We start from the raw sequence: 26,097 nt of genomic DNA, 5'->3' as shown, positions 1-26,097 counted from the left end.
GCCTGCAACTTTTACACACTTCTGACAAAACTTATCTCACCTAATCCTACCGGCATGATGCTAAGACTCTTGTGCCATATTTCTGAACACTGGGTTCTTCTTTTACTCAGGCAACAAAAAGAGGTACTTTTCAGGCACGATTAACCTGAGATGCTCTTGCTCTTTTTAAAAATGCATGTTTTCCACTGTAAAAAGGCTTCAGAATTGAATTAAAACAAAGGAGTGACAAACATGTGGTTTAAATTTTCCTACATGCTGTATAGAATTTGGCCTGAAATACAACATTTTGAGAAGTAAAACTCTGCCCTCTCTCCCTCTGCCATCTAGCTCTGGCTACAGAGAACTGGGATGAATCCAGAAACACCATCATGTTATCATGAGGGAAACTCACGAGTTACCACCTCTTTCCTCTCTGCCCGCAGGTGTGTGCAAGGTCACCCAACATGAGTACTTCGACTCCACCATTCTTCCTCCCAGACACAGACAACCAGGTCCAAGGAGCTAATCACAGCAGCGCTGCAGGAAAGCCAGAGCCATCATATGCCGTTCTCAAGTTCATGGAGAGCTTCTGCCTCATCAGTGCCACCTGTGGGATGGTGGGAAATGGCGTGGTTCTATGGTACCTTGGCTTCTGCATCCGCAGAAACCACTTCACTGTCTACATCCTAAACCTGGCTGCCGCTGACTTTGGCTATCTCCTCTGCATCGCCATCGAGAGCATCCAGTATCTGATGCAGTTCAACGTAGGAGTGCAGTTTGGGATATTCCTCTTCCTGGATCTTTTCATGTACGGGACCGGCTTGTATCTCCTGACAGCCATCAGCATCGAAAGGTGCCTCTCCGTCCTCTGCCCAATCTGGTGCCGAAGCCACCGCCCAAAGCACTTGTCTGCCATCATCTCCGGCTCGCTCTGGGGCCTTTCTCTGTTACTGAACATGGCTGGCTATATTCTGTGCTCCATCCGCCCCTCTGGCAGCTGCTGGATGCTGCTCATTGCCATTGGCGTCTTGGATTTCCTGGTCTGCACACCCCTCATGGTGTTCTTCAGCCTGACCCTCTTCCTCAGAGTCAAGTGCAGCTCCCAGAACTTCCGAACAGGACGGCTCTTCACCGTCATCATGCTCACCGTGCTCTTCTTCCTCATTTTTGCCGTGCCTCTCAGTGTCCTCATCCTCTTTGACTTCTTGGGCTACAAATTCCTCTATTCCCCCGAGATCGGCTTTGTGCTGTCCTGTGTGAACAGCACTCTCAACCCTGTCATTTACTTCCTTGTGGGGAGCTACAGGGACCGGAGGATCAAGTTCACCCTCAGGCTGGCGTTCCAAAGGGCCTTTGAAGATTCGGCAGATGACAAAGAGGAACGGGATACCCGAGACACAATAACTATGTCCTCCTAACACCCTTCTGTGCCAACTCAGCAGTAGTGCTCTGGAGATGGGAGGTGATTGCTCACAGGGCTGAAGAACTCTGAGGTACTGCTGGAGGTCCGTCCCACCCAACCTTAGCAGTCTCCGTTCTGAATACCTGCCCTCTCACCAGTTACTTGAAGCTCTGCCCACATTAGGACTGCATTTCTTCCCAGCAGCTATTAAATGATAAGGCGAAATGCCTTGGTGGCTGCGTTTCATCACAGGAATCCTGCTCAGTTTACCACTCAATATTAAGTTCTGTTTCTCAGAGCATTAATATTCAGTCACTTTTTTTACACAGATCTCTGAAGATGAGGGCGGATCTATGATCTTCCTGTTGAAATCAGATAAGAGATTCCCAGAAGAGAGTCCAACTCCATTAATTTTAACTATTTGCACATCAGCAACATATGCAATCTTTGTGGCTCGTACGGTGAATGATTCTTTGCTTTGTAATGTGAGCATTTCAAATAGTGAAATGCTTCATGTTCTGGAAGTCTCTGTTAATTAGTTAATAGTTATTAGTTAATAGGAGCGTTTCACACTGTGGGTGTAATGTAGTAGAAAAGAGCTCCATCCCCTTCCAATTTGCCTTGCAACTCCATGCACTGTGTTGCATGCACTGTTTTCTTGCATTTCAAGTAAATACAGAGTCAGAGTTGTGTATCATTTTAGCTTTCTCCAACACAGCACAAAAGTACCCGCATTTAACTGCAGCAAGAATTTGTTATTTCTTCCCTTCCCAGACGATAAGAACATGGCATCCAACACGTCTTGACCTACTGGAAGAAATAAGTTCAAAGAAAAGAAAAAAAATAATAAAACAGAAAATGGAAGATAAGTACATATCAGAAATTTGCAAGAAATTCTTTTCAGCCCCAATGACTGGACACATAAGATGTGATTGTTTGAAATGTTAGACTATTACTCCACACAAGATTTGCTCTTTTAACCTAACTCAATAGAATAAGATAATACAAGACATTTTCTATGAGAAAGCTTGCTGATTTCCTCTTCGTACTCTCATCTGCAATTAGTTTCTTAAGGGAAGCTGCATTCTTCTACTGTCTATTCCCTTTTCTCTGTTCATTTGCCTTTTTTTTAAACACTGAAAAAATACCACTTAAAAATAGTGGTCACCCCAGCATCTGTGGTTGCTTTTTACTTCCTCTTTACAGTTTTTGAAAGCTGAAAAATTGAGTCTCATTTCTATTATTCTTTAATTTTTAATGAGATTTTTCTGCATCATACACATAGTTGATTCAGACTAGGCCTATGTCATCAGTTGTTTTTAGTGAGATTTTCTTTGCTTCTGGCTTCTACTGATGGGGGGAAGAGACCGTCCATTTATCTGAAAGCATGTTAAAATGTATTCTTTTTAATATCTGTAATGATTTTATCACTGGGAGAGAAGAGGCTCAGCTCATTTCCTTTATTATTAAAAATGTTTCAAGGCTTTTTTTTTTTTTTTTTTTTAATGGAAAACAAGCTCTATTAAAAACTAAATGTTTATCTTCTCAGAAGAAGCCATCAATTGATGAAAACCTATGGAACGTACACTGTGAAAAACTTTCCATCCTGGTTGTCCCTACATGTACCCATCACGAAGACAAGCGCCGTGCAGAGCAAACACACCTTCTGGCTTTTCCCTTGGATGTTTAAAAGGTGACGCTTGTATGTAAATGACAACTGCAGGCACCCATGTGTGATGTGAGACAGGCATTCTCAGAGGTGGCATCTGCAGATATTTGCAGTGCTTTCTTGTGGTCCAGAAGTCAGCAATGAAATGGACATCCTTGGCAGGATTTTCCACCCTGAACTAGCACAGTGGAAAGCATAACAGTGCCACAGGAAGGAAGGGGAAGCAGGCAGGGAGAAGGCTGTGTTGTGCTGTTGGAAGGAAGAGAGTCAGAATCAGCTAACTGGGAGTGGGAGGAGAGGCAATACCTCTAGACAGTTTTCTTTTGCACTGTTTAGGGGTTTCGTAAGCTCACAGCTAAGTGACGTCTCACAACCCACAGAGCAACTTGGGATCAGATGAAAAGGAGAGCAGGGGAGGTAAAACAGTGCAAACAGGCTTGCTGGAGAGAACGTTTCAAAAACCCCACCTCAGGCCCTACAAGTTGTATGCTTTAAAAGCTTAGCATGGTCACTCAGCCCTAACCAGACTGGAGACAGCATTTCAAAGTGTCTGCAGGCAAGAAGTCATGTATAAAAGAATTGTCAGCTTGACACCAAACTCTGCTTGATTTTAACTAATAGAGATGACAAAGTCAAGTAATGACATCACAAAATGTGGGTCAGATCTGCTCAAAGGCGATCACTGAACGTGAAAGAGGAGGAAGACCATTGCTTCCTCGTAGTATGGCACCTGGAGGGTGACCTCTCCCTCTGGGGCCAACACCTATCCATCCCACAACTTGCACAGACACGTTGTTAGAACTCTCTCTTCCTCACCCCATCGGGATGAGCCATTGGTTTTTGTGGGGTGCAGTGAAATTACTGGGTCAAACCCTGAGCCAGTGGTTGAGCACCAGGTGAAAAGGCCTGGCTAAGCCAGGGAGCTCAGGTGCAAACAATGCACCTGAGTGACTGGAGGACTGAAAGCCTGGATCCACCCCTCCTCACCTTCATTTAAGGGCTGGCAGTGGAGGGAGTAGCATCTCTCTGCATAGAGATTGTATTTCTCTTGAGCTATCACTGGTTGTTGGAAGGGGTGAGCCAATCTTCCTTCTTTATTACCTGTTATTGCTCTGTGGTGCCTGTGTCTCATTTGAAGGCACTGTCATCACCTTCTTTTGCTGTACATGGTGTCAGTGACAGTATGTGGGGTGGGACGCTGCACAGGAAGTGCATTGTGGAGGAAAAGTTGGGAAAATGTATACTTTCTCTTAGATAATCTAATCCCTGTCAAATCTGATTTCAGAAGAAAGACAAAATGAAACAAATTCCATTCCTCTGAGAATTTCTTCTGTCTCTTCTTGGCTGCTTGTTTATGCATCCCTAGCTTAAGAGCATTTGGCCCTAGTACAAGTGCATAGAAAGCCTTCCAAAGATTCGAGATGTATACCAGCACAGAGCTAGTGATGGAATTTCTGGGAGGTGATTTGCTCCCCACCTGATCTAAGAGCAACCAGAGCAGAAACGTGGCTTTGCCTCATGACATAGAAGAACCCCTTTCTCAGTTGCTGCTGACTTCACCCCATCCTATTCCACGCAGTAAACACATTCCTTCCTGTCAGAACTTGCTCTGCTGTGCTGGTACTAAAGAACACACATTGAAACCTGAAGATAGAAACATCTTCACCTTCCCAAAAATCCAATGGGATAAATTAGAAACTAAGTGGAAGACAGCCTGAAGCAAATTACAGATGCCAGATTCTTTGAGAGCTCAATTCAGCTGCACAGGTAAGCACTTGAGGGCTAAGTTGACCAATTCCTCACCATCTACATGGCACCATCTACATCACCATCTGGTGCTCTGTCTCCCTGTTGTACCATTTTCTGTCTCCTCTCATAGGCATACATGCACGCACAGTCACTGTGCAGCCAAGCCTGCCCATCTCCTATAATTCTAAGTAGCAACATTCCACTTACTTTTCTTTCTTTTCTGTTAGGTTGTCTTATTCTTTTTCCTCTGCACTTATTCCACACTTGGCTGATTCCCATCTCTCCAAATTCTTGCATGATTTTGTCCTCTCCTCAGCATCTTACGTCATGCTAGCTGTTAAGTATATTCCCCCCAAAAGCCAGCTGTCCAAGGCCGTGAAGCCTGGGAATGACCAACATGCCAAGCCTCTTCATGCCCTCTTCTTAGATGAGTCTGCTGCCTTCCTGGGGGCCAGGTGAGGAACATCACCAGGAAACTACCTAGCCTAGTAAAGCCAGCAGACCACGTCCCCTTACTGCTTTTCCATATAGGGAGAGATGTGGATCAAGGGCTATCAAAAGGGACTTCATGGCCTTGGAATGACAGCTGAAGGAGTTTAATGCGTAGATCATCCATTCTTCTCTGCCTCCTGTGTTGGGTAAGGAAATGGAAACCAATTGAAGGACCTTATCTTTAAATTCCTGGCTTCATGGCTGGTGCCATCATAAGAACTCTGGTATTCTTGATAACCAAATGGCCTATGTGGCACCAGGAATGCTCAACATTGCACAACATGTGGGAGAGGAAATAATGTGTAAATGACTGTCAAAGGCAGCACTAAGGATAAGGCAAATCATAATGAGAAGACACAAAGGGAAGAATGAAAACAAGAGATGAAGACTGAGCCAGGTGAATAATTTTTTTATATTAGATACAGGAAAAACCTTCAAGTCACTGTGGGGTGAAAAATGTCAGAAAAGTGAATTTTCTTCTATAGCAGCTGATTCCAGCTATGTTAGTCTAGTATTTAATAGCTGTTCTAGATCTCTGGAGTGAATAATACAAGGTCCAGAGATACTTTCTCTTTATACTTAGATTCAATTAGGCAGATATAGATGCTCCCAGAGAACCACAAACACTTATTTATTGACCAAAGGGAACAAGAATTTATTATACTGGGATGAGGGGATGGGGACCCTCCATCTGCTTGCAAGGGTTCAGCATCTCCAGGCCCTGCTGCTCCTATCCAACCCCTGCCTGGGCATTTCTGCTCCCCAGTACATGGCATCTGCATCACTGGAAGTCTTTGTAGGAGCCTGAGATGATGGCCACAAAGCTGAGTGTGTCACCATAGACAGATGTTGGGTAAAAATTACTGCAAATAGAAGTTAAGCAGGTGGAAAAGCCCTGAGCACCCGCCACGTGATGCCTGACAAGTGACTGTGGTGGTGGCATCGGTATAGACTTAGAAGAGCACAGAAAAACATCACTCCACACTGCTTTCAGGAGATACACGCTGCTAAAGGGACAAAAGAGAAGCATGAGATGAACTGTAGTGAAAATCAAATCTGGGAAGTTCAAACAAACAAAAAATCTCGCACTACAAATGGTAAGCAAAACAAAAGAGCATCGGATCAAAGGCGGCGATGGCCAGAGTCAGGATACAGACAGTGAAGGTGCTGTTCTTTGCATGAAAGATCAGGAGCCACAAGGCCATCAAATTCATCACCAAGCCACAGAGCCAAGCACCCCACCTGAACAGAGACAAGTCAACCAGCAAAGCTTGTCATTCATCAGAAGAGCTGCTCCCTACCCCTGTCTCTCACAGCATCCAAGGAATCAGTGAAAAGAGAGGAGTCTGTTGAGGTGGTCTCTGCCATGGGGAAGCTGCTGCTCTGGTTGGCTGTTTCATCCCATTCCCACCGCCTCCTATGAGAAACAAGGAAGAAAAGACAGATGAAAGGTATTGGTGGTCCCAACACTTGCCATCTCTGCCCGCAGCTCCTCAGTATCACTCCTTCCGTTTTCTTTCCCCTACCCACAGCTTTGCCTTGCTGGGTTCTACTGCCTGTACCTGGTGCTGGGCCAGGAGACCCCCCACACTGAGAACAGCAGCACGTGGATGTATGACAGCATCAGGGTTTCACCCACTGCCTCTTATCGAATGGCCCTGGCAGGTCACTTCACAGATTGCATCTGAAGGTTGGAAAGGGCTGAAAATGGGGTTTTACCTATTAGAGATTCTTGTCTCACCAAATCTTATTCATCTGTACCATGGGGACAATTCACTGGGGTTTTTTTCTCCTTTCACATGCTCTGTTTCTCCCTCTCTTCTTCCTCATCTCTCTCTCTCCTTCTCTCTCCCTCCCTTCCATCCCCTAAATTGTTACCCCATGTCTTCTTCTCTACCCCGCTTCTCTACCCTTGTTTCCCACTCTGATCCATTGATTTGCCCATTTGTGCAATCCTTTTCGAAGAACCCTTCCTTGCTTGAACAGCAGAGATGTCCTGCGATCCCCCACGGATTACATGCCATACTCTCCCTCAGCGGATTGTCGCAAAGACCACGAAACTCACTTGCTGACCACAAGGAATCAGAGTTTATTCACAGGACCAGGGCAAGAAGAGTCCTTCCCTCGGGGAATACAGCCCATACACGGCAGAGCCTGGCTGGGCAGCACTGGCAGCACCTTGCCACACACCCTCCCATCAAGCTCCAGCTGTGTCACCCCAGCAGCCCACAGACTGCCAGTGAGGCTCTGCATCTCCAGGCCTCCTCACCAGCAGTGTTTCACACCGTGGTCTCAGCCACTCAGTCCTCAGGTGCAGGGCTCCCCTCCTCGCTGGTCGCTTTCTCTTCAAACACTCAGCACAGGGCAGCGGTCACTGAGCACGGGGAGCAACGCTGCCAGCAGCGGCCCACCAGGAAGTAAATGACAGGATTGATGCTGCTGTTCAGCATCGCCAGCAGCAGAGAGATGCCTTTGGGAAACAATTGCAGTCTATCTGCAAGGTTCCACACTGAAAGGAATAATGAAAACGAAGAAAAAGATCACGTTGATCAGAACAGCAATATCGTTTCCCTGGGTGCCATCTCCAAAAATTGCACTGGAGTTTGATGAACAGGGACAGGTTGGAAATCAACATCATCAATGAAAAAGCCACACATATTGCAACAGATACAGCTCCAAACGTTTTCATGTGTTCTTCACCAAAGTTAAAGCTAAGATACATGAAGGAAACCAAAGACCCAGTGAAAGACCACAGCAGCCCACTCACGATGCCTGCCAAGTGCTTTGGCTGACGGCATCGATACCAAATGGGAAGAGGACAGAGACACACCGCTCCACACTGATGGCAGTAAGGAGACCCAGGCTGCCGAGATCAAAGTGGCGTAAAAATCCAACTGCAGTGTAAATTTTCATGTAGGAAAAAAATGTCGTAAAAGAGAGAATAGATGGTTAAGCTCAAAGCTAACAACATGAGCAGAGCAAAGAGGAGGAGCAGAGAGAAGTCAGCAGTGGCCAGGTTTAGAGTGTAAACAGTGGGTTCTTCTTCACATGAAAGAACAGGAGTCGCATGACTATCGTGTTATCCACAAGTCCACAGAAAGAAATCTCCATACAGACACCTGAATTGACCTCATATTCATAATTCAGCGTGAAGCATTCTGACGTGGTGTTTTCACAAGAGTCTGTGTACCCAGAAATGGTGTAGTTCAGCACAAAGCATGCTGAGGTGGTCTCTGCCGTGGTGAAGCTCCTGCTCTGGGGCATGCCTCATCCCTCTCCCGCCACCTCCTATGGAAGATGAGAAAAGGGAGGCAAGTGAGGGGCATCGGAGCTCCCAACACTCGCCATCTCTGCTCACGTTCCTTCATCAGCCCCAGGCCAGGCTGGGCTGGACCCCAACCCCGCCATGCCTTGGACAGCCTCCAACTCCATCCCTGGCCAGGCAGCATCTCCCACCTGCCCAAGCCCAGCCTCCAACTCACAGCTCATCACAGGGCCAGGTCTGCCAAGCAATAAGAGCTGCCAGAACACCCCACTTTACTTCATCCTGCAGAGCAGACCTGTGCCGAGAGGCTATGTCAGGAGGCTCACCCACCTCACAAACTCATCACACTGCTGTCACCCCCTTCCTTTTCCTCTTCCTATTCACAGCTTTGCCTTGCCATGTGGGGATTGCTGGTTGTTGGTGTGTGCACCCACTGGTGGAAGACTTTCTCCTGCTTTCTTAGGGGCAGAGTTTTGGCATAATTTCTGGTGTGTACTGCAGTTAGATATAGTCACAAAACAACAGAAGAAAAGTCCTGCTGAGCCAAGGGCAAGCAGAGTCTTCTGCTTGGAGGTTAAGGAAGAGGAGCATAGTGCCAAGGACAGACAATGCAGGCTGGGCTGTCCGAGCAGAGAGTGAGAGGTCTGTGAAAGACACGTCCCAGCCCAGGAAGATCTAGGGCTGGATTTGCAGATCAGTGTGTTACATGCCAGAACAGTGGACTATGCTGAACATCACAGCACAGTAACTTGTCCAATTTGAGGCCCTCTGATTCCCCCTTCCATGGTCCTGAAGGCAGCAGCTGGCCTTTATCCTGACCCCTTCCATTCACCCCGACTACAGGGCCATGAGCTTCAGGTAGTGTTAGGCCAGAGTACCCAGGCTTTGGCTGAGCTGTGAAAGAGCTGTACCTGCCTGAACCCCCACCTCCACCTCCATTCACTGTCTTGCTCTAGCCTCGTTTCAAGTCTACCTGTGGTCTCAGGACCAGCTCTCCTCGGAGAGACTCTGGACCAGGTTCTTTATTGTGTGTTCAGTATGTGAAATCAGAAGATCTCCTTGGAGGATCTCATTACTGGGGATGACAAACAGGCAATAACTCTCAAAAAAAGGATTCAGAAGATGGAAAACGCATGAGAGAGAATATAAACCATGAGAACGACAATGCGAAAGGATGAGACTGTGAGAGAGAAGCCATTTAAATGAATAAAAGCACAGTTGCAGCATGGTGTACCCAACAAAACGTAATCTCATGCATGTTAAGAGCACAATTAGATGCATGGGCAAAGCCCCGGTGCTATTATATATTTGAACACTAGTGATTTCTCAAAGCAAGCTGAGACAAGAGCAGGCCTCTGCCTGCTTGGCTGCTGCTGAGAAGGTTCTGCTGGCATCCCAGGTGCAGGGTGTGGGTGTGATGGAGCCTGGGGGCCAGGAAAAGGGCTGGTATGGCTGGGAGTGGTTCCACACCTGTGGAACGATGAGTAGAAGGAGCATTATGGCCACAGGATGCTAGAGACTTCTGAGGGCTTTCTGCTATTTTGTCCCTGCTGTTAATGTTCCTTGCTCAGCTCACTTTCACCGTTCCACCTTCCTCTTGCCAGGCCTCATCCCCACCATCCCCTTGGAGAAACAGGCTGTAAAGCTACAGCAAAGTAGCAGATGAGAGCTGGGGAATTCTTCCATCACCACCTGTGCACAGCAGAACACTGAATGCCACAGGAAGATGAAGGTGGAGGACATAATGGGATTGCTGGAGGTGCCCAAGGCTAGGCTGGACGGGGCCCTGGGCAGCCTGAGCTGGTGGGGGGCAACCAGTGCATGGCAGGAGTTGGGGTTGGGGGGCAGCTTGTCGCAGTTTTCTCTGTTGACAACCAGGTTTCATAAGAAGCAACCTAAATCATTATCTGACTTGAAATGAACTTCTACCAGAACTCTGGCTATCTGCTTTCTTTAAGGCAACTTTAACAGCCTTTGTTTTGTAGCAGTAAAGTAATGTTCTTTTAGTACACCTTATAATTCCCATGGTTTTGTTCCTAAAGTAAGGCAAAGGGAATACACAAGTAACTCAGCCATGATTTCAGTGCCACATTAAAAGATCCCATGGAGAAGTCACTTCAGCAGCCTTCATGCCCCAGGCTGGGCAGAGTTGTGTCCCTCTTAGGCATTAGGAAGGGTGCTGCTGGATGCCATTCCCAGAGGATGGAGATATGGGAATGGCATAGGGGAAGGATATGTCAGAGGGAAGAGATATGTCAGCGTTCCTGCTGTGACACAGTGCCTGCTTCTCCTGCCCTGCTTCTGTCATTACAAATAAACCTCCATCAACTGTAGGCACAGCTCCTTGCCCTGACAGCAAAAGAAGCTGTGTACCTTTACCAGAACAGAGAACAAGGTGACAGTAATCAGTCAGAAGTATATATATATACTTATATACATATATGTATATATACAGATATATATATATATATATGTAGCTTGTTGCCTAAGGTGCCTACTAGTGGGAAAAAGAACAAATAAAAACAGGAGACATCGTTCAGAAAGTTTTGAATGCAGCTAAACAGGTTTGATTTGCAAATCAAAAATCCTGCTGGCCTTTCCCAGAGTCGTTTTGCATGGATAACATTTTTTAAATCATGATTTCTGTATGAGTTGCTCAAAAAAGCCCTGGTGTTTCCAGATATTTTCAGGCAGTCAGGTGTGGAGATAAGGCATTGTGCTCCAGGAGTGGTTACCTGCCTGGCAGGGTTCCTCGGGGCTGGCAGCAGAGATTGTGTCCCTGTGATGGGAAGAGGGCTCTGCTGCAGAGGGGCACCTGTTTCACTTGGCCTGTCTTTGGATGAGACAAGCCGCGTCCTCAAACACTCATATCTGCATAGCTTGGGGTCTACAGGTCTTACTCACATGCAGAGAGCTTCACAGCTGGTGGCTGCATAAAGAAAGCTTTACTTTGCTCCTGAGCCTCTGCCTGGAGAAGACACAGGATCTACTCTGATGGACCAGGCTTCCCCAGGCATGTGCAACGCACCCCAGCAAACCAATGACATTTTACAAACAGCAAATGCTGTGCAAGTATGTCCCATAAGTAATTTAATGTAATTCAGTAGTGTGGAGTAGGTAATGTAAGTATGTTACATTCTTTTCACACTCTTAGCTGCGAGGAGAGTGTCTTTGCAGGAAAGCAGCTCCAAGGATTTTAAGACATGTTTCTCTTTTCAGCATGTCCACAAAAGCTTTGTCCAAAGAGCTGGAAACATCCCAAAGGAGCCTTCATGCTGCTGGTGTAGAGGTTCTTTTGCCTCACTTGTCTGTTCAAGAGCTGAATGGGAGGTCTCCACACAGTCTTTGCACACACGATGGAGATGCAAGCAGAAGAGTTTTGCCCAGACCCTCATACCCAGCAGCACTCAACCCTTCAGCAGAAGCCCCAAGGCAAAGCACCATGAGGAACTGAGAGCCTCTGTGGCTCTGCTTTAGTAGCCCACAGAGTAGCGCAAGCTCCTTTTGAAACAGAGACAGCTCAGCCCTGCTGGATAGGCCAGATTCAAACCAAAAGATTCCAAGCAAAAGGTTCAAATGGATTAAACATCCATTTCCACTGTGCTTTCTTGGGAAGCTTCACCTACGTTTTCTGGCTCCCTTACCTCTTCAAAAGCTCTCTGGCAAGCAACCCTCACGGAGACTGTGAACTTCTTCATACAGCACCCAGCAAGAAAGTAAAGGACAGGTTTAATACTGCTGTTCATACATGCGAATAGGAGAGAGGTGCCAAAAGCAAGAGCCGAAAAATCAAACAGCCTTAGCAACAGCCAGTAAGCGAAGTCAGCAGTGAAGAAGGGGAAGGAGATGACAGCAAGCAAGACTGCAATGCAGAGCTTCCTCGGCGGATATTGCCATGAGCAGCAGAAGAGCTTAGCAAAGAGGGCTAAACCAGAAAGAATTAGGATAAGCACCGACAAGAGGTAGCTGAAGACAAAGGCAATTAGCATCAGTGGGGAGAAATAGAGGGTCACAGTGAGCAAGAGGGCAAGGGCCCAGAGCAGGGCACACAGGAATGCTGGGAAGCACCAGGAGCTCTGGCAAGGGCAGAGGGGCTGTGGGAGGGCAGACAGGCCGGTCCTGGCACCCAGGGCTGCCATGAGGTAGACACCGGAGATGAAAGCAAAGGTGATGGCCATGTTCAACACTGTCATCACGTCCTGTGAGCCCAGACTGTGACAAAAGCTCTGTGGGCCATAAAATATTATGAGGGCAATGACGATGGAGAACAGGAAGGTGAAGTCGGCCATGGCCAGGTTGAAGATGTAGATGGTGATGAAGTTCCTGCGGACGCGGGTTCTGAGCAGCCAGAGGATGGCCCCGTTGCCCACCAGCCCACAGAGGCAGATGAGCACTGTGACAGGGACTTTGCTCAAAGCACTGGCTTCACAGTGTGTCCAGTCATAGTCGTCCTCATAGGAGCCAGCTTGCCTCAGCAGCCCGTGGTGCCAGGCTCTGCTGTAAGCTATCGTGCTGGGCTGGCTCCAGCAAGCAGGGCTGGTTCTTCCTGCGGTGGGGAGCGGCATGCTCATTGTGAAACCGTGCTGCTCCAGCTTCCTCTCACGCAGCTGGAGGGATGAGAGACAGAGATGTGTTAGAAAATCTGATGACCCCTTGTAGAAGGATTTTCAGCTCGTTGTAACTGTGCCCTACCTTTCACGTGGAGGAGCACAAAGAGAAATGAGAGACAGAAGGGGCGGAAGGGGGTTGAGAGGAGAGGATATGACATTCCTTGCACAGGAGTGCATATGAGGAGAGGAGTGAAAGCAAGGGAGATGCCTTCTTCCTGGCTCTGGATGAGACAGGTCTGAAGGAGGGCAATAGCAAGATGATGGGATTGTCCCTGGAGATGTCAAAGAGAGAGGGGGTTTGGGGGTGGATCTGATATGGACTCTCAGGTGCATGATGTTACAATTGATAATACTCAGTTGCTGGGTTCCTTCAGTAAGTCAACCATGTCTGTATTCCCCTACCACCTTTTACCACCAGATTTATAGCTCCCAATATCCTTCTCCATTCAGATATAATGCAAATTGATCAACCTATTCAAAACCAACGAAGGGAGACACTGATTAGGCTGAAAAAAGTAACCCAGAGAAGTCTGACCTTTCCTGTCGCAGCCTGGAGATCTTCACAGGAGCAGATGTGCTGCAGACTCAGATCATCTTGCCAGCTGTTACACCCACAATGGGATCTTCACACGAGGTTTCCCCAAACTCTCATTTGGAAACTGGACACAAGCACGTCCTGGAGAGCCTGTGCAGCACCCATCAGCATTTTTCTTAGGTCCTTCCACAAAGCATATTTGTCATATTCTCAGGGATTCTCGAAAAAAAGGATAAAAAAGAAAACTATTTCATTGTATTTGATGGCATCAGGGTTCTGGTAATAATCGTCATACAGGAAATGACTAATAGATCTCAGAAGCCAGACCTATGGGAGAAGCGGACTGTCTCTCCATCAGGTTCCTCTTTCATTTTACTTTAAAGCAACCCTGTTCCTAAAATGGCCATATCTTTGAACTGGAGGAGCCTGTTCAGGAGGTGATCTTTAGGATCCTGTGCTACAATCTTGGCATTGCTGCAGAACTTCTGTCTGATTCCAAACTAGGTGTGCCACAACTTCACAGTGACATTTGGCACTTCCAACAGCATTCTGCTGTGTGCACAGGAGCTAACCAAGACTTCCCAGGACAGCAAAGTTCAGTGAGATGAGCCCTGCTCAGGGTGGCTGCAATGCCTGTGAAATTCAGAGAGTTCCTGCTGCACTAGAGAGCGTGCATGGCTTTCTGCTGACATCTCTCCCTCTCTCCCTCCTGGGTGCTGCCTTTGCCTCCCCAGCTACAGAACTCCCTTGCCAAGTAGATCCTTTCAAGTGCAAGCAGATGATCAGAAGGCAGACTCCAAGGAAAGGCTGCATAATGCTGTGCACATCCGGCTCACTGCCCTATATACACACGTGTTCTGCCAAAGAACAGACTGTCAGCCTTTCTGTCTGTCTGTCCTCCGTCCAGCTGACACAGTGCTGATCACAGGCACTTGTTTCTTTGCCTGTCTCCTCTTGCCTCCCCGGATAAACCCTGTGATGGTGTAAAGATTTGGTTGCTGAATGATGCTGCCAGCTCTGGTCAGGCTGAGGGAGATGGGCGTCCTCTGCCAGTGGTGCAGGCAGACACCAAGCCAGATGGAGCTGAAAATGTCCCTTATGTCCCTCTCCGTCCTTTCCTCTGGAATTGTGAGGATGAAGGCAGCGGATGCTCTGCTTCTGTATTTCCTAACCAGCATGTAAAGAGCTGAATTAATGCTGCTGTTGATGGAGGCCAGCAGCAGGCAGATGTCAAATATGAAATCAGTGTAGACAAAGAAGTTGAGGAAGAAGTATACACTAAGTGGGATGGCAAAGACTAGGAAGAAGAAAACAGTGAGGAAGATCACAGAATAGAATCATAGAATAGCTTGGGTTAGAAGGGACCTCAAAGATCATCTTGTTCTAACTTCCATGATAGGTCAGGGTCACCAAGATGACAGCATACGGCCTCTCTTAAGCGGTTCTGCCATGAACTAAACCTAAGCTTAATGGCAGGATCACTCTGTTCCACCATAAAGGGGCCAAAAAAGCAGAAACTGAGAAAACACAAAGTTGCCAGAACAACTCAGCAGCCTTTGGAGTGACCCAAGTCTCACATGAAGTACACAAGCATGGAGAGCACACAGGTGAGGGCCCAGAGCACATTGCACTTGGAGGCAAAGAACACTGACATGCAGAAGAGGAAGCAGGCATCCACAACAGCCATATTCAGGGTGTAGGCAGGAAAGAAATTCCTCTGCATGTGAAAGCTGAGAAGCCAAAGGATGGCCCACACAGGCTGAAGAGCAGTGTGATGCTAGCGATGACATTTGGGGAAAATGGGCTGGAAAGCATCTGATTCCATTGGATCCCATTGTATCCATCCCCACAGTCCCTATAAGTGGTGAGGCCGTGGTGTTAGGATGTGGGTCCCTCCTACTCCTTGCAGTCTCCTCATCTGGGAAAGGGAAGAGATGAAAGGGAAAGCAGTGACTCCCAGTGCTGTGCTCCTCTGGTTATTCAGTCTGTGGGGTTGTGGGGTCTTCAAAAGCCACCAAAACCTGGGCCTGAGCCCCTGCCCTGGCTGGCCCTGCTGGGACAGGAGTTGGGGCAGGTGACCTAGAGGTTCTCTCACTGCTTCTCCTCACTGCTCCACATCCCCAAGGTTCACTGAGGGTCCCCTCCCTATGAACATCCCAAGAGAAGGACCAAGAATGAGGTGCCTGCGCCCCTGCAGGGCTGGTGGGAAAGGCTTGGTGGAGTCACTGTCCCTGGAGGTATTCAAGAAGTGTGGAAATGTGGCACAGAGGGACATGGTGTAGTGGGTATGGCAGGGATGGGTTGGGGTTGGACCTGGGGATGGCAGTGGTCTTTTCTGGCCATAGTAATTCTATGATTCTATGAGTTGTGGGGATGGATTAACAATTGGATATGATGACCTTAGAGGTCTTTTCCAGCATTAATGGTTCTATGATTCCATGATTATATGTCTACCCTGTAGGACTCCAGGTTTGCTTTGCTTCCTTGTTTATAGCAACATGTCCCTGCATCAGAAAGCTCCCAGCCCAGCAGTACCATCGGGCACCTTTCCTTGGACAACCCCACCTTCACGCCTCTGCTAAGAGGCTGACAGCAAGCCCAGGGAGAAACAAAGAGCAGAAAGCAAAGCTGGAGTCTGATGTTTACCGTCTCTTCCACATCCAGAGCCAGCTGGACAAAACTCCAAATCACAGGAACTTATGAATGAACTGAATTTAATTAATCCAAATTCCTCTTGCTGCAATATCCGGTGCACTCTGGGGGTGGCTTCTGCAGGACCTCCATCACTCACACTCCTCCACCTGCAGCAGCACCTGGTTGAGACCATCTCACTGTGAGAACCTGGGACGAAGCTCTGAAGGATTCCAGCAGAGCCATAGCAAGCAGAGACCCTTTCCCCTCGGGCTGCTTAGGTAGCCCAAGTGAAGTTCAAGGATCTTCATGCAGAGCTCTGCTTTGGCTATGTGAGCAGCTGTGCTGCCAAATCTCGCAGCAGTCTCTGTTGCTGTCTCTGAATCTCTCATATCCCTACCCAGATGTTCCTCCCCTGACCACAAGCCCCTCCACCCCGCCCGCTCCCAATTCCCCTCGGCACATTCCCAGCCCCATCTTGGCCGTGGAGGAGCACACAGAGCACAGCGGTGCCAGCAAGAGGCTGGAGGCTTTTCCATGTGCCTGATTCTGGTTTGCTTTATGAGGGCAAAAATGGACATCTGGAGGAAAGCTCCATGTTGGCTGCAAAACCTTACCAATTCCCCCGAGAATTCCCCTTTTCCAAAAGGGAAAAGCTAAATGCCTGCAAGATAAAATGCACTTCCTCCAGCCTACAGCAAAACTTCTTGTGCCTCCAGCTGTCTGAAATTAAGCTCCAGAAATCCTGTCCCTTTTTGTTTTCTTTCAAGAAAAGTCTATGCAGAGAATTCCAACAGAGCACAGCACCAGAGAAGGCATTCTTCTGAGTACCTGTGTCATTAAGGGGCACTATCAATAACCAATGGGATCTGTGAAGTGCTGCTTGGTTGCTGTCAATTGTTAGTGTCTGAATTAGACCGACAACAAACGGTCATTCTTGGTTCCCCTCTGGTGGTGTATTTCTGGAGAGATATTTTCCAACAATCCTCCTGCTCTTCCCAGAAGACCTTCTAAGAAGTGCTCCACCACCCTGCCAGACTCACAGGCATCACCATCACTGCCAGCATCACCAACATTGCCAGCATCACAGCAGTAACAGCCCTATGAGGAATAGTGAAATGTGAAGCAGAAGGAAGGATCTCATAGCTGTCAGTCACAGTGCAGAAAGAAGTGCCTTGAATCAGAAATTCCTGAGGAGCAATTCACAAATGTCTGCTTTCATGGTTTCTGGCAAAAGCCACTTCCTTTGTGGGAAGACACAAAGAAAAAAAAAAAAAGAAAAAAAAAAAAAAGGCCAAGATAAATAAAAACAAGGAAGCAGAGCTCTGACGCAGTGGTGATTACAAAACGTTTCTTGACACTGTCGGGACTCTGCTGTGGCTGGGGGAGCTGGTGTGCATGGCACAGAGGAGCCAAGGTGAACAGCCAAGGAGAAACCAGAGACATTCAAGGGACTGGGGAACGTTCTTCATTGTACGAGTGGCCTGAGGGGATCTGCTTCAGGATACGGCTCCAAAGGGCGCATGAGATGCTGAGACTGACACCAGTCTGCCCAAGCATGGATGGAAAGGCAGCCCTACGCAGCAGCTTCATAAAACTTACAGTTAAGTGCAATGTTTTCCCTCGTCCTTTCCCATTCTCCTTTGCTCGCTCCCTCCCTGCTCTCTCGGGGACCACAAGAACTTCAGGGCTCTTCCTCTGCATTGCAGCAGCCCCTGGCAGTGCCCTGCCCTCTCTCTTCCCTGTGCCTCCGCTCTTCTCCCCACCCATCTCTCAGGGTCCCACTGTTGCCCCGCTCTGCCCACAGCCGGGACCACCTCATGCCATGGAACCCAGCCACGCCACCCCGTCCCCTGCATTGCCGATGGCTGCTGGAGAGAACACGTGTGAGATGGATGTCTTTGATGCGGCTGTGGATGGGGCCACGCTGCTCATCAGCCTGTGTGGGCTGGTGGGTAACGGGGCCGTCTTCTGGTTGCTCAGCTGCCGCATCCGCAGGAACCCCGTCACCGTCTATGTCCTCAACCTGGCCATGGCCGACTTCACCTTCCTGCTCTTCATGCTCACCTACACCCTCCTCAACCTTCTGAAAGACCTCTCCTGCTCCACGCTGCCCATCTTAGTGAAGCACCTCGTATCACTCCTCCTGCTCTCGCTACTTGCCCACAACATGGGCATGTACCTGCTGGCGGCCATCAGCATCGAGAGGTGTGTGTCCATCCTGTGCCCACTCTGGTACCGCTGCCACCGTCCCCAGCACCTGTCAGCCGTGGTGTGTGCCCTGCTCTGGGTCCTCTCCATCACTGTCATTGCCGTGGTGACATCCCTGTGCCTGTCCCACCAGCAAGAGCAGTGCCGCCTGGCACTCATCGCCATGTACATCCTCAACTTCCTCCTTTTTGCCCCATCCATGGTCATTTCCAACGTGATCCTGCTCATTAAAGTGCTGTGCAGCTCCAGGCAGCGCCAGCACAGGAGGCTCTACATTGTTATATTTCTCACAGTCCTCTTCTTCCTCCTCTTTGGAGTCCCCCTCAGTGTCTGGAATTTCATGCAGCATTTCAGCTCAGACCCACTTGGGTATCACCAGGTGGTTTTCCTGCTCGCCTGCATCAACAGCAGCATCAACCCCTTCATCTATTTGCTGGTGGGTGGCAGTAGGAGGCACTGCTCTTTGGCATCCCTCCAGATTGCCTTCCAGAGGGTCTTCGAGGAGACTGGGGTCACTGTGATCTCCGCTTGAGAGCCCACTGTGATTGTGCTGGCCACAGCCCCCATCCTAGCTGCATGCCCACACTCACATGGGCAGGCCTGCGGTCACCTTCCCATGGCTGCATATCAGGATGTGTCTTTGCATGGTCATTATTTTACCCCTATCCCTGTCCCATTCCACTCCTGTTTGTCTGCATTCCATCCCCAAATGTTCCCCCTTCCCATCCCTGTCTCATCCCATTCCTATCCCTGTCTCAGTCCCTGTCCTTGACCTGCCCCCATGTCTGTCCCCATCTTCATCCCCATCTCCACCCCATTCTTGTCCCCATGCTGTCTTGTACTGTCCCATTCCCTCCTCTCCCAGTTCCCTTCCCCATCCCAATACCCGTTCCTTCCCTGCTATCCCACCCTTCCCCACCCAATTCCCCATCCTGTCCCTATCTTCACCCTCGTCTCATTCCATCCTCATCCACATCCCACCCCGCAGCCCTACTTGTACCCATCCCAATTCCTGTCCTACTCAGTCCCATTCTAATCCATGTTCCATCCCATCCCATCCTCATCCCCTTCCCCATCCCGGTCTAATGCCCATCCCATCCCCACCCTCACACCCACCGCAGTCTCACCCCCCCCCCCTTCCACTTCCCACTCTGGTCCCGTTCCGTCCCCGCGTTCTCCAGCCCCGACCGATGCGGAGCGCGGGGCTCTGCTGCCCTCCAGCGTGGAAAGTGTGGAACGCTGCTGCCCTTCAGTTGCTGCTGCAGTCCCGAGGAGTACCGACCGCTTCGCAGCTCTTTGCGGAGGATCTGCCGCCTCCGGGCTCCACTCCGCTGCGGGCATCTCCGGGCCTGCCCCCCCCCAATAAAGCTGCTGCTCTGCCACTGACTCTCATTCTTCTGCATGGCCGGGGGTGGAGGGCGGGTTGGGGTTCTATGGTCAGTGGAGTGGGGACAGGCACGCGGGTGGCTGGCACCACAAATGGGCTGGGGTGTGCACATGGTGTTTGCTGTCAGCAGGAGCAGGCACGGCTGGGGAAGGGCTGCCCAGGGGTTGGGGGACGGGGGCTTAGAACACTGAATGTGTTTCATCCTCTTGCATGTGGGTCAGTCCTTCCCAAAAAGCAGAGAGGCTGGGAGTAGCGCCTCAGGGACATCGCGGCTGCACTATCACGCATCCGAGAGTGCAGCAAGAGAGTGATATACCAGGATACAATGCAGATATTTATTGACCGTGCTCCCCAGGAACACCAACCCCACCCCCTCACCCCCCCAGAATTCTCCTAATGTAAAGCAGTGGAAAGGCTTCAAGGGGCTGAGCTCAGCGTGCGCATCATGGAGTTGTTGCTGCCCACACCATCATCACCCAGCTCCTCAAAGACCCTCTGGAAGGCAACCTGGAGGGATGCCAAAGAGCAGTGCCTCCTGCCGCTACCCACCAACACATAGATGAAGGGGTTGATGCTGCTGTTGATGCAGGCGAGCAGGAAAACCACCTGGTGATACCCAAGTGGGTCTGAGCTGAAATGCTGCATGAAATTCCAGACACTGAGGGGGACTCCAAAGAGGAGGAAGAAGAGGACTGTGAGAAATATAACAATGTAGAGCCTCCTGTGCTGGCGCTGCCTGGAGCTGCACAGCACTTTAATGAGCAGGATCACGTTGGAAATGACCATGGATGGGGCAAAAAGGAGGAAGTTGAGGATGTACATGGCGATGAGTGCCAGGCGGCACTGCTCTTGCTGGTGGGACAGGCACAGGGATGTCACCACGGCAATGACAGTGATGGAGAGGACCCAGAGCAGGGCACACACCACGGCTGACAGGTGCTGGGGACGGTGGCAGCGGTACCAGAGTGGGCACAGGATGGACACACACCTCTCGATGCTGATGGCCGCCAGCAGGTACATGCCCATGTTGTGGGCAAGTAGCGAGAGCAGGAGGAGTGATACGAGGTGCTTCACTAAGATGGGCAGCGTGGAGCAGGAGAGGTCTTTCAGAAGGTTGAGGAGGGTGTAGGTGAGCATGAAGAGCAGGAAGGTGAAGTCGGCCATGGCCAGGTTGAGGACATAGACGGTGACGGGGTTCCTGCGGATGCGGCAGCTGAGCAACCAGAAGACGGCCCCGTTACCCACCAGCCCACACAGGCTGATGAGCAGCGTGGCCCCATCCACAGCCGCATCAAAGACATCCATCTCACACGTGTTCTCTCCAGCAGCCATCGGCAATGCAGGGGACGGGGTGGCGTGGCTGGGTTCCATGGCATGAGGTGGTCCCGGCTGTGGGCAGAGCGGGGCAACAGTGGGAAGGGGCAGCAAGCAGGGTGGGAGCACTGTGGAGGGCAGTGGGGAGCGGGGGGAGCTGCAGGCAGTCTGTGGGCACAAGGCAAGGTGTGGGTTTGCCCCATCCCTACCTTTCCAGGCAGCAGCCTGGGGCCGGTCCTGGCAGGGCTTTTTCGTCTCGATGAGGAGATCTTGGGTCTCCGGGTCCCCACAAGGCTCCCTCTGGATGATAGCTGCTCTCTGGGTACCGCTGCAGGACCGAGTCAGCTTGCAAGGAGTGCTGGGCAGCCCAGCAACAGCAGCTGCAGCACCAAGCCTCTGCACTCAACAAATTTCTGTTGGTCTTGACAGAAATGTTTTGTCTGAGAGAATACCCCTGAGGACAAATACTGCAGCAGCTTCATCTTGCTGTGAAAGAATCTCCGTGCTTTTAGGATTCAACCTGATATCTCATTAAAGTGGCAATTACCACCTTCCTAATTGTTTTATTGCACTGCCATCTCCTCCCCTACTCTTCCCAATGTGTTGGCATCCTTCTGAGATTGTTCATTACTGTCTGCATTTGCCTGCAGCTCACAGGCATGGCACCCCATTGTCACAGGGACGGGGGAACTTTGTTTTGGGTCCAGAACAGGGACACAGGGACACCATGGGAAGCATCTCCTTCCCCAGGGGGTGCCCAGGTGCTGAGCACCTCCTGACCCCAAACCCCTCAGCAGTAGGACAGAGCCGTGGGTGGCACTGGGGAGCACTGGGGCAGGCCCTGAGGAGAGACATAGCTCCCCAGTGCATCACCGGCTGTGACACAGGGTGGCACTGGCAGGGCCGTGAGTCACTCCCTCCCTCCGCCCTGGACTTTGCCTCTTGCGGATGCTCTGGGCAATAAATCTGGGAGCAGGGAGGGAGTGGGAGAGGGGTGAGGGCCGGGCGCAGTGTTCTGGACAGCCCCGTGCCTGTCCCCACATCCCAGCCCACAGCGTCCCATGCAGCCGCTGCCTGAGAGTCAGAGCTCGGCCCTGGGGCCCCCTGAGCCCACGGTCGCTGAGATCAAAGCCGTTGTGGTCGGGGATGGGGGCTGTGGGAAGACATCTCTGCTGATGGTCTTTGCTAGAGGGGACTTCCCCAAGGTGAGGGGCCCAAAGCCGGCCAGCGGCACCAGGATGGGAACTCCAGCCCTGAGGACCTGCCCGTGCCATCTCCTGTCCCTGCCAGGTCTACGTCCCCACAGTGTTCGAGAAGTACACAGCCTCCTTCCGGATCAGAGGCAAGCCTGCCAAGATCCACCTGTGGGACACAGCAGGTGGGACCAGAGGGACTGCCCCACGCTCAGGGTGTCCCCAGCTGGCACCCCCCGGGCTGGGGACAGGTGGGGCTCCTCTGCAAGGAACCTGTGTGTGACGGGTGGCGTCTGCTGGGGCACCGCAGGGCAGGAAGACTACGACAGGCTGCGCCCGCTGTCCTACTCAGACACCAACGTTGTCCTCATATGCTTCGATGTCACCAGCCGCAGCAGCTATGACAACATCCTAACGAAGGTAACGCAGCCCCGCAGCTGCTCCAACCCCACAAAGTGGACATGGAGCCAGGGCTGCTGCCCGCCCCGCTGTCTGTCCCACTGTCTGTCCTTCTTCCTATCACCTGCCTGTCCCATCCCACTGTCAGTCTGTCTCTCTCTCTTTCTGTCCTGCACGTCCCTCTGCTTGTCCCACTCCCCATCTCCTTCCCGCAGTGGTACCCGGAGGTCAACCACTTCTGCAAAGGTGTCCCAGTGCTGCTGGTGGGCTGCAAGACCGACCTGCGGCAGGGCCACCACGAGTCTGTCACCTTCCAGGAGGTCAGTGCCACTGCCTGCCGCGGGAGGGACGCATTCCACGTCCTCCCCCAAGGCTCAGCACCGCTGCCTGCAGGGGGAGGCCATGGCCCGGCAGGTGCAGGCTGCAGCCTACTTGGAGTGCTCAGCGCTGCACCGGGACAATGTCAGGGATGTCTTCATTGAGGCCTGCACCGTCGCGCTCCGTGGCGCCCGTCGGCCCCGCCGCAAGAGGTGGCCCCGCAACGGCTGTGCGCTCTGCTGAGTCCCAGCACCATGAGGCTGGCAGGAGGGCAGCCCCGGTACGCAGGCCACTGGCACCCCCCCGGGGCTGGGAACTGACTTGGGGACCCCTGAGCCCTGCTGGACAGGAACGGATGTATCCCCACGCAGCACCGTTGTGGTGTGGTATTAAAATTCAGTGATCAGCGTGATGTGGTGTTTGTGGGCAGCGCCGGTGCACGGACGGGACGGGACGGGATGGGGATAGGCTGGGAATGGCAGCTCCACCCGAGCACGGATTACACTATACGTGTGTGCGCTCCAGCACGCACGCAGAGGCGCAAACGGGCGCGCGCGCGGCCGGCCACGGGGGCGCGCTCACCCGTAGAAACGTTCCCCGTGCGCATGCGCGGAGCAGTGCCCACGAGGAGGCGTGGCCAGCGCGCCGCCCCGGAGATATGGCCAGTAAGGCGCCCGCGGACGCGCGCATGCGCGCTCTCACCCCTTCTCTCCGGCGAGGCGGGGCTGGAGGAACCGGGCACGGGGCTGCGCACGCGCACGGCGTCGGCCGATGGAGGGGGCGGGGTGGGAGGGGGGCGCGGGGCGGCGCAGGCGCAGTGCGGCGGCCGAGGCAGTGTGTATGTGAGGCTCTGACGGGTTCAAAATGGCGGCGGCGGCTCCTGTGTGAGGAGGGGAAGCGCGTCCCGGGCGGGGAGCGGGCTGGCGGCTGACGGGAGGGTGCGGGCGGCGGGGTGCGGGAAGAGAGCTCGGCGGGCGGCGCGGGGGACGAGGTGGGGGCGAAGGAGGACGTGGTGGCGCCGGGCCGGAGCGGGCCGGGCGCGGGGCCCGCGGAGCGGTTGCGGGCCGGCGGCTGGCGGGGCTGTCAGCGGGGGCGCGGGGGGCGGCGGGTCTGTGGGGCGGCGGCGGCGGCAGCGGCGGGGGGCCCGCGGCGCTCGGAGCCTGACTCGGGGCTTCTCCTCCGTCTGCTGTGTTCGTGCTGTGCCGGCGGCAGGAGAGGACAAAGGCGCAGGAGGGACCTGGTGAGCCACCGGCGGCGGGGCGGGGGGGTCCGGGGGCCGAAAGTTTGGGGGGCGGCGGGCGGCGGTGACAGCTCCGGGGGGTGACAGCCGCGGGCTGTGGGGAGCGGGGACGGAGCGAGGAGCGAGGACGGCTCGGCGGTCCGCTCGTCCCTTCCCGGGGAGCTCCAGGGGGCTGTGGGCTTTGCCGCTTTAGAAGCGGAGGTGGAGGCGCTGCCTGACACCGCTGCGTCACACGGGTCGGGGGCTGAGTGTGGGAGTCCTCCGGGCTGGAGCTGCGCTGTGGGGGCTGTGCAGGGGGCTCGGTGCTCTGCTGCTGGCCTGGGATGCCCCCCGGGCCGGTGGCCGTGTCCTGGGGAGGAGCTGTTTCTGTAACACGCAGCCCTGTTCTGGGGGCACCCAGCTGCTCCCTCGGTGCCTATAGGTGATTAGCAGCAGGCACCCGGTCTGGTCCGTGGTGACAGTGCCGGGAGGAGACCCACTGTGTCACACATCTGCTGCCTTACACAGCAGCCTGCGAAGTCACTCTTAAAGTTAGAGCGTTTGGGTTGGGGTGGGCTTGTCGCTGTGCTCATGTTCAGGAGGGAGAGAGGTGGGTGCTGCATGGCCCCATGCCCTGCCTCACTGCTTGCCTCTGATTTCCAAGGAGGAAGAGGACGACGACAGCAGCCCTGGAGTGTCCTTCTCACTTTCTTCGGAAGAGTCAGAGATGGAGCCCGAGGAAGAAAGGATCCGTTACAGCCAAAGATTAGTCAGTATTGGTCCTTACCAATCAAATTCTTGGTTCTACTCAGCTGAAGGATGAAACGGCTCTTACTGGCAATATATTTAAACAACCAAACAAGCGTTGCGATGGATGGCTTTGGGTACTGGAGGCCCACTTTGTGGGTTTTGCCCTGGTGGAAGGCACTTCTCTGCTGAGAGGGCAGCTGGGGGATGGCACTGGGGTGTGATGCTCCTGGAAGGGGCTAGAAGAAGATACAGCATGAGTGTCTGTGTAGCTTCTGGCGCAGCAGGTTTCTTCCATGTGTTCATACCAACCAGGGAATCTGCAGTGATGTATGTGTCGGCCTGGACTTGATTTGAATGTTCTGCAAAACTGGGGAAAACCAGCTTTGGCTTCAAGCTCTGATTTGCTTGTGCTCGTGTTTGTGCCTGCATCTTGTGGTGCTTGTGTTCATACAGAGTTGTCCTAAGACTTAGGTTCTGGTTGCAGTGCAAGGGGCTGTTGCTCCATCACCAGCAAGTTGATCTGTTGTTTTGAGGCAGTTTTAAGTCCTATGGGAAGCTCAAGCACCAGTTGTCTGTGATAGCTGAGGCTGTGATAGGGTTTGTCTGTGAGTCACCACGGCACATGCATCCTCTCCTTCAAGGTGCTGTCTGTGAAGTTAAATCCTTATCCTTTAATGCTCTGACACTGCTCAGTATGAGGCAGTGCAGCACTCCGCGTTAAGCTCTGCCCTCGGACACAAGTCATTGTTGCTCCTCTGCTGCTGTGTGCCTGACCACAGGTGCTGAGACAGAAGTCTTTAGAGGACAGAAGCAATTGTTTCAGCCCGTGTGGTGGGAGAGTGGTGCACAGGCACCTGTGGCTTCTCTGCAGCCCTGCTTTGCTTGAGGTCTGCTCCTTTTGGAGTTGGTTCTTTCCAGTCCCTTGGGTGGCTTTAATTTGGTAATGCTGCCAAAAGCTGTGGTCCTGCCTTATC

The 26,097-nt window shown here is 51.8% G+C and overlaps 6 protein-coding genes and 1 pseudogene across 7 annotated transcripts in view; 4 read left to right on the top strand and 3 right to left on the bottom strand.

Annotated features, from left to right (window-relative positions):
* Window positions 1-376: 376 nt before the first annotated feature.
* LOC122158147 (proto-oncogene Mas-like) lies at window positions 377-2,182 on the top strand. Its single transcript, XM_042814586.1, is given in 2 exon segments — window positions 377-390; window positions 392-2,182. Coding segments are annotated over 2 exon segments (1,020 nt in total). The 3' UTR covers window positions 1,398-2,182.
* A 5,388-nt stretch (window positions 2,183-7,570) lies between these two features.
* LOC122158355 lies at window positions 7,571-8,555 on the bottom strand (annotated as a pseudogene).
* A 2,784-nt stretch (window positions 8,556-11,339) lies between these two features.
* LOC122157960 (mas-related G-protein coupled receptor member B4-like) lies at window positions 11,340-13,984 on the bottom strand. The gene is made up of 2 exons (XM_042814225.1): window positions 13,702-13,984; window positions 11,340-13,163 (listed from the first exon to the last, which is right to left on the bottom strand). The coding sequence occupies exon 2, from the start codon at window positions 13,125-13,127 to the stop codon at window positions 12,138-12,140; it is 990 nt and encodes a 329-aa protein (XP_042670159.1). The 5' UTR covers window positions 13,128-13,163; window positions 13,702-13,984; the 3' UTR covers window positions 11,340-12,137.
* Window positions 13,985-17,682: 3,698 nt separating this feature from the next.
* LOC122158192 (proto-oncogene Mas-like) lies at window positions 17,683-19,075 on the top strand. The gene is made up of 2 exons (XM_042814671.1): window positions 17,683-17,935; window positions 18,140-19,075. Exons 1-2 carry the CDS (start codon window positions 17,861-17,863, stop codon window positions 19,073-19,075), a joined length of 1,011 nt encoding a protein of 336 aa, XP_042670605.1. The 5' UTR covers window positions 17,683-17,860.
* A 1,252-nt stretch (window positions 19,076-20,327) lies between these two features.
* LOC122158195 (proto-oncogene Mas-like) lies at window positions 20,328-21,531 on the bottom strand. The gene is made up of 2 exons (XM_042814676.1): window positions 21,454-21,531; window positions 20,328-21,319 (listed from the first exon to the last, which is right to left on the bottom strand). The coding sequence occupies exon 2, from the start codon at window positions 21,299-21,301 to the stop codon at window positions 20,348-20,350; it is 954 nt and encodes a 317-aa protein (XP_042670610.1). The 5' UTR covers window positions 21,302-21,319; window positions 21,454-21,531; the 3' UTR covers window positions 20,328-20,347.
* Window positions 21,532-22,226: 695 nt separating this feature from the next.
* RHOD (ras homolog family member D) lies at window positions 22,227-23,566 on the top strand. Of its 2 annotated transcripts, XM_042814141.1 has the most exons (5): window positions 22,227-22,449; window positions 22,535-22,622; window positions 22,748-22,857; window positions 23,052-23,156; window positions 23,230-23,566. In XM_042814141.1, exons 1-5 carry the CDS (start codon window positions 22,306-22,308, stop codon window positions 23,395-23,397), a joined length of 615 nt encoding a protein of 204 aa, XP_042670075.1. In that variant the 5' UTR covers window positions 22,227-22,305; the 3' UTR covers window positions 23,398-23,566. The 2 variants fall into 2 exon arrangements, with proteins under 2 accessions (XP_042670075.1, XP_042670076.1); XM_042814142.1 differs by having other exon boundaries at window positions 23,154-23,566.
* Window positions 23,567-23,963: 397 nt separating this feature from the next.
* KDM2A (lysine demethylase 2A) overlaps window positions 23,964-26,097 on the top strand; it is a 33,429-nt gene continuing 31,295 nt past the window's right edge. The window contains exons 1-3 of the mRNA XM_042813729.1: window positions 23,964-24,038; window positions 24,367-24,394; window positions 25,038-25,142. Of these exons, the coding sequence (XP_042669663.1) occupies window positions 24,019-24,038; window positions 24,367-24,394; window positions 25,038-25,142 (153 nt within the window). The 5' untranslated portion in view covers window positions 23,964-24,018. The remainder of the gene's footprint in view (window positions 24,039-24,366; window positions 24,395-25,037; window positions 25,143-26,097) is intronic.

The sequence above is a fragment of the Centrocercus urophasianus genome, unplaced genomic scaffold (assembly GCF_019232065.1).
Source record: "Centrocercus urophasianus isolate 14NV4802_14NV808 unplaced genomic scaffold, USGS_Curo_1.0 seq_14, whole genome shotgun sequence".
NCBI lineage: Eukaryota > Metazoa > Chordata > Aves > Galliformes > Phasianidae > Centrocercus > Centrocercus urophasianus.
The sequence above is the reverse complement of the archived record's forward strand: the minus strand, read 5'-3'. Positions and strand labels throughout refer to the sequence as shown.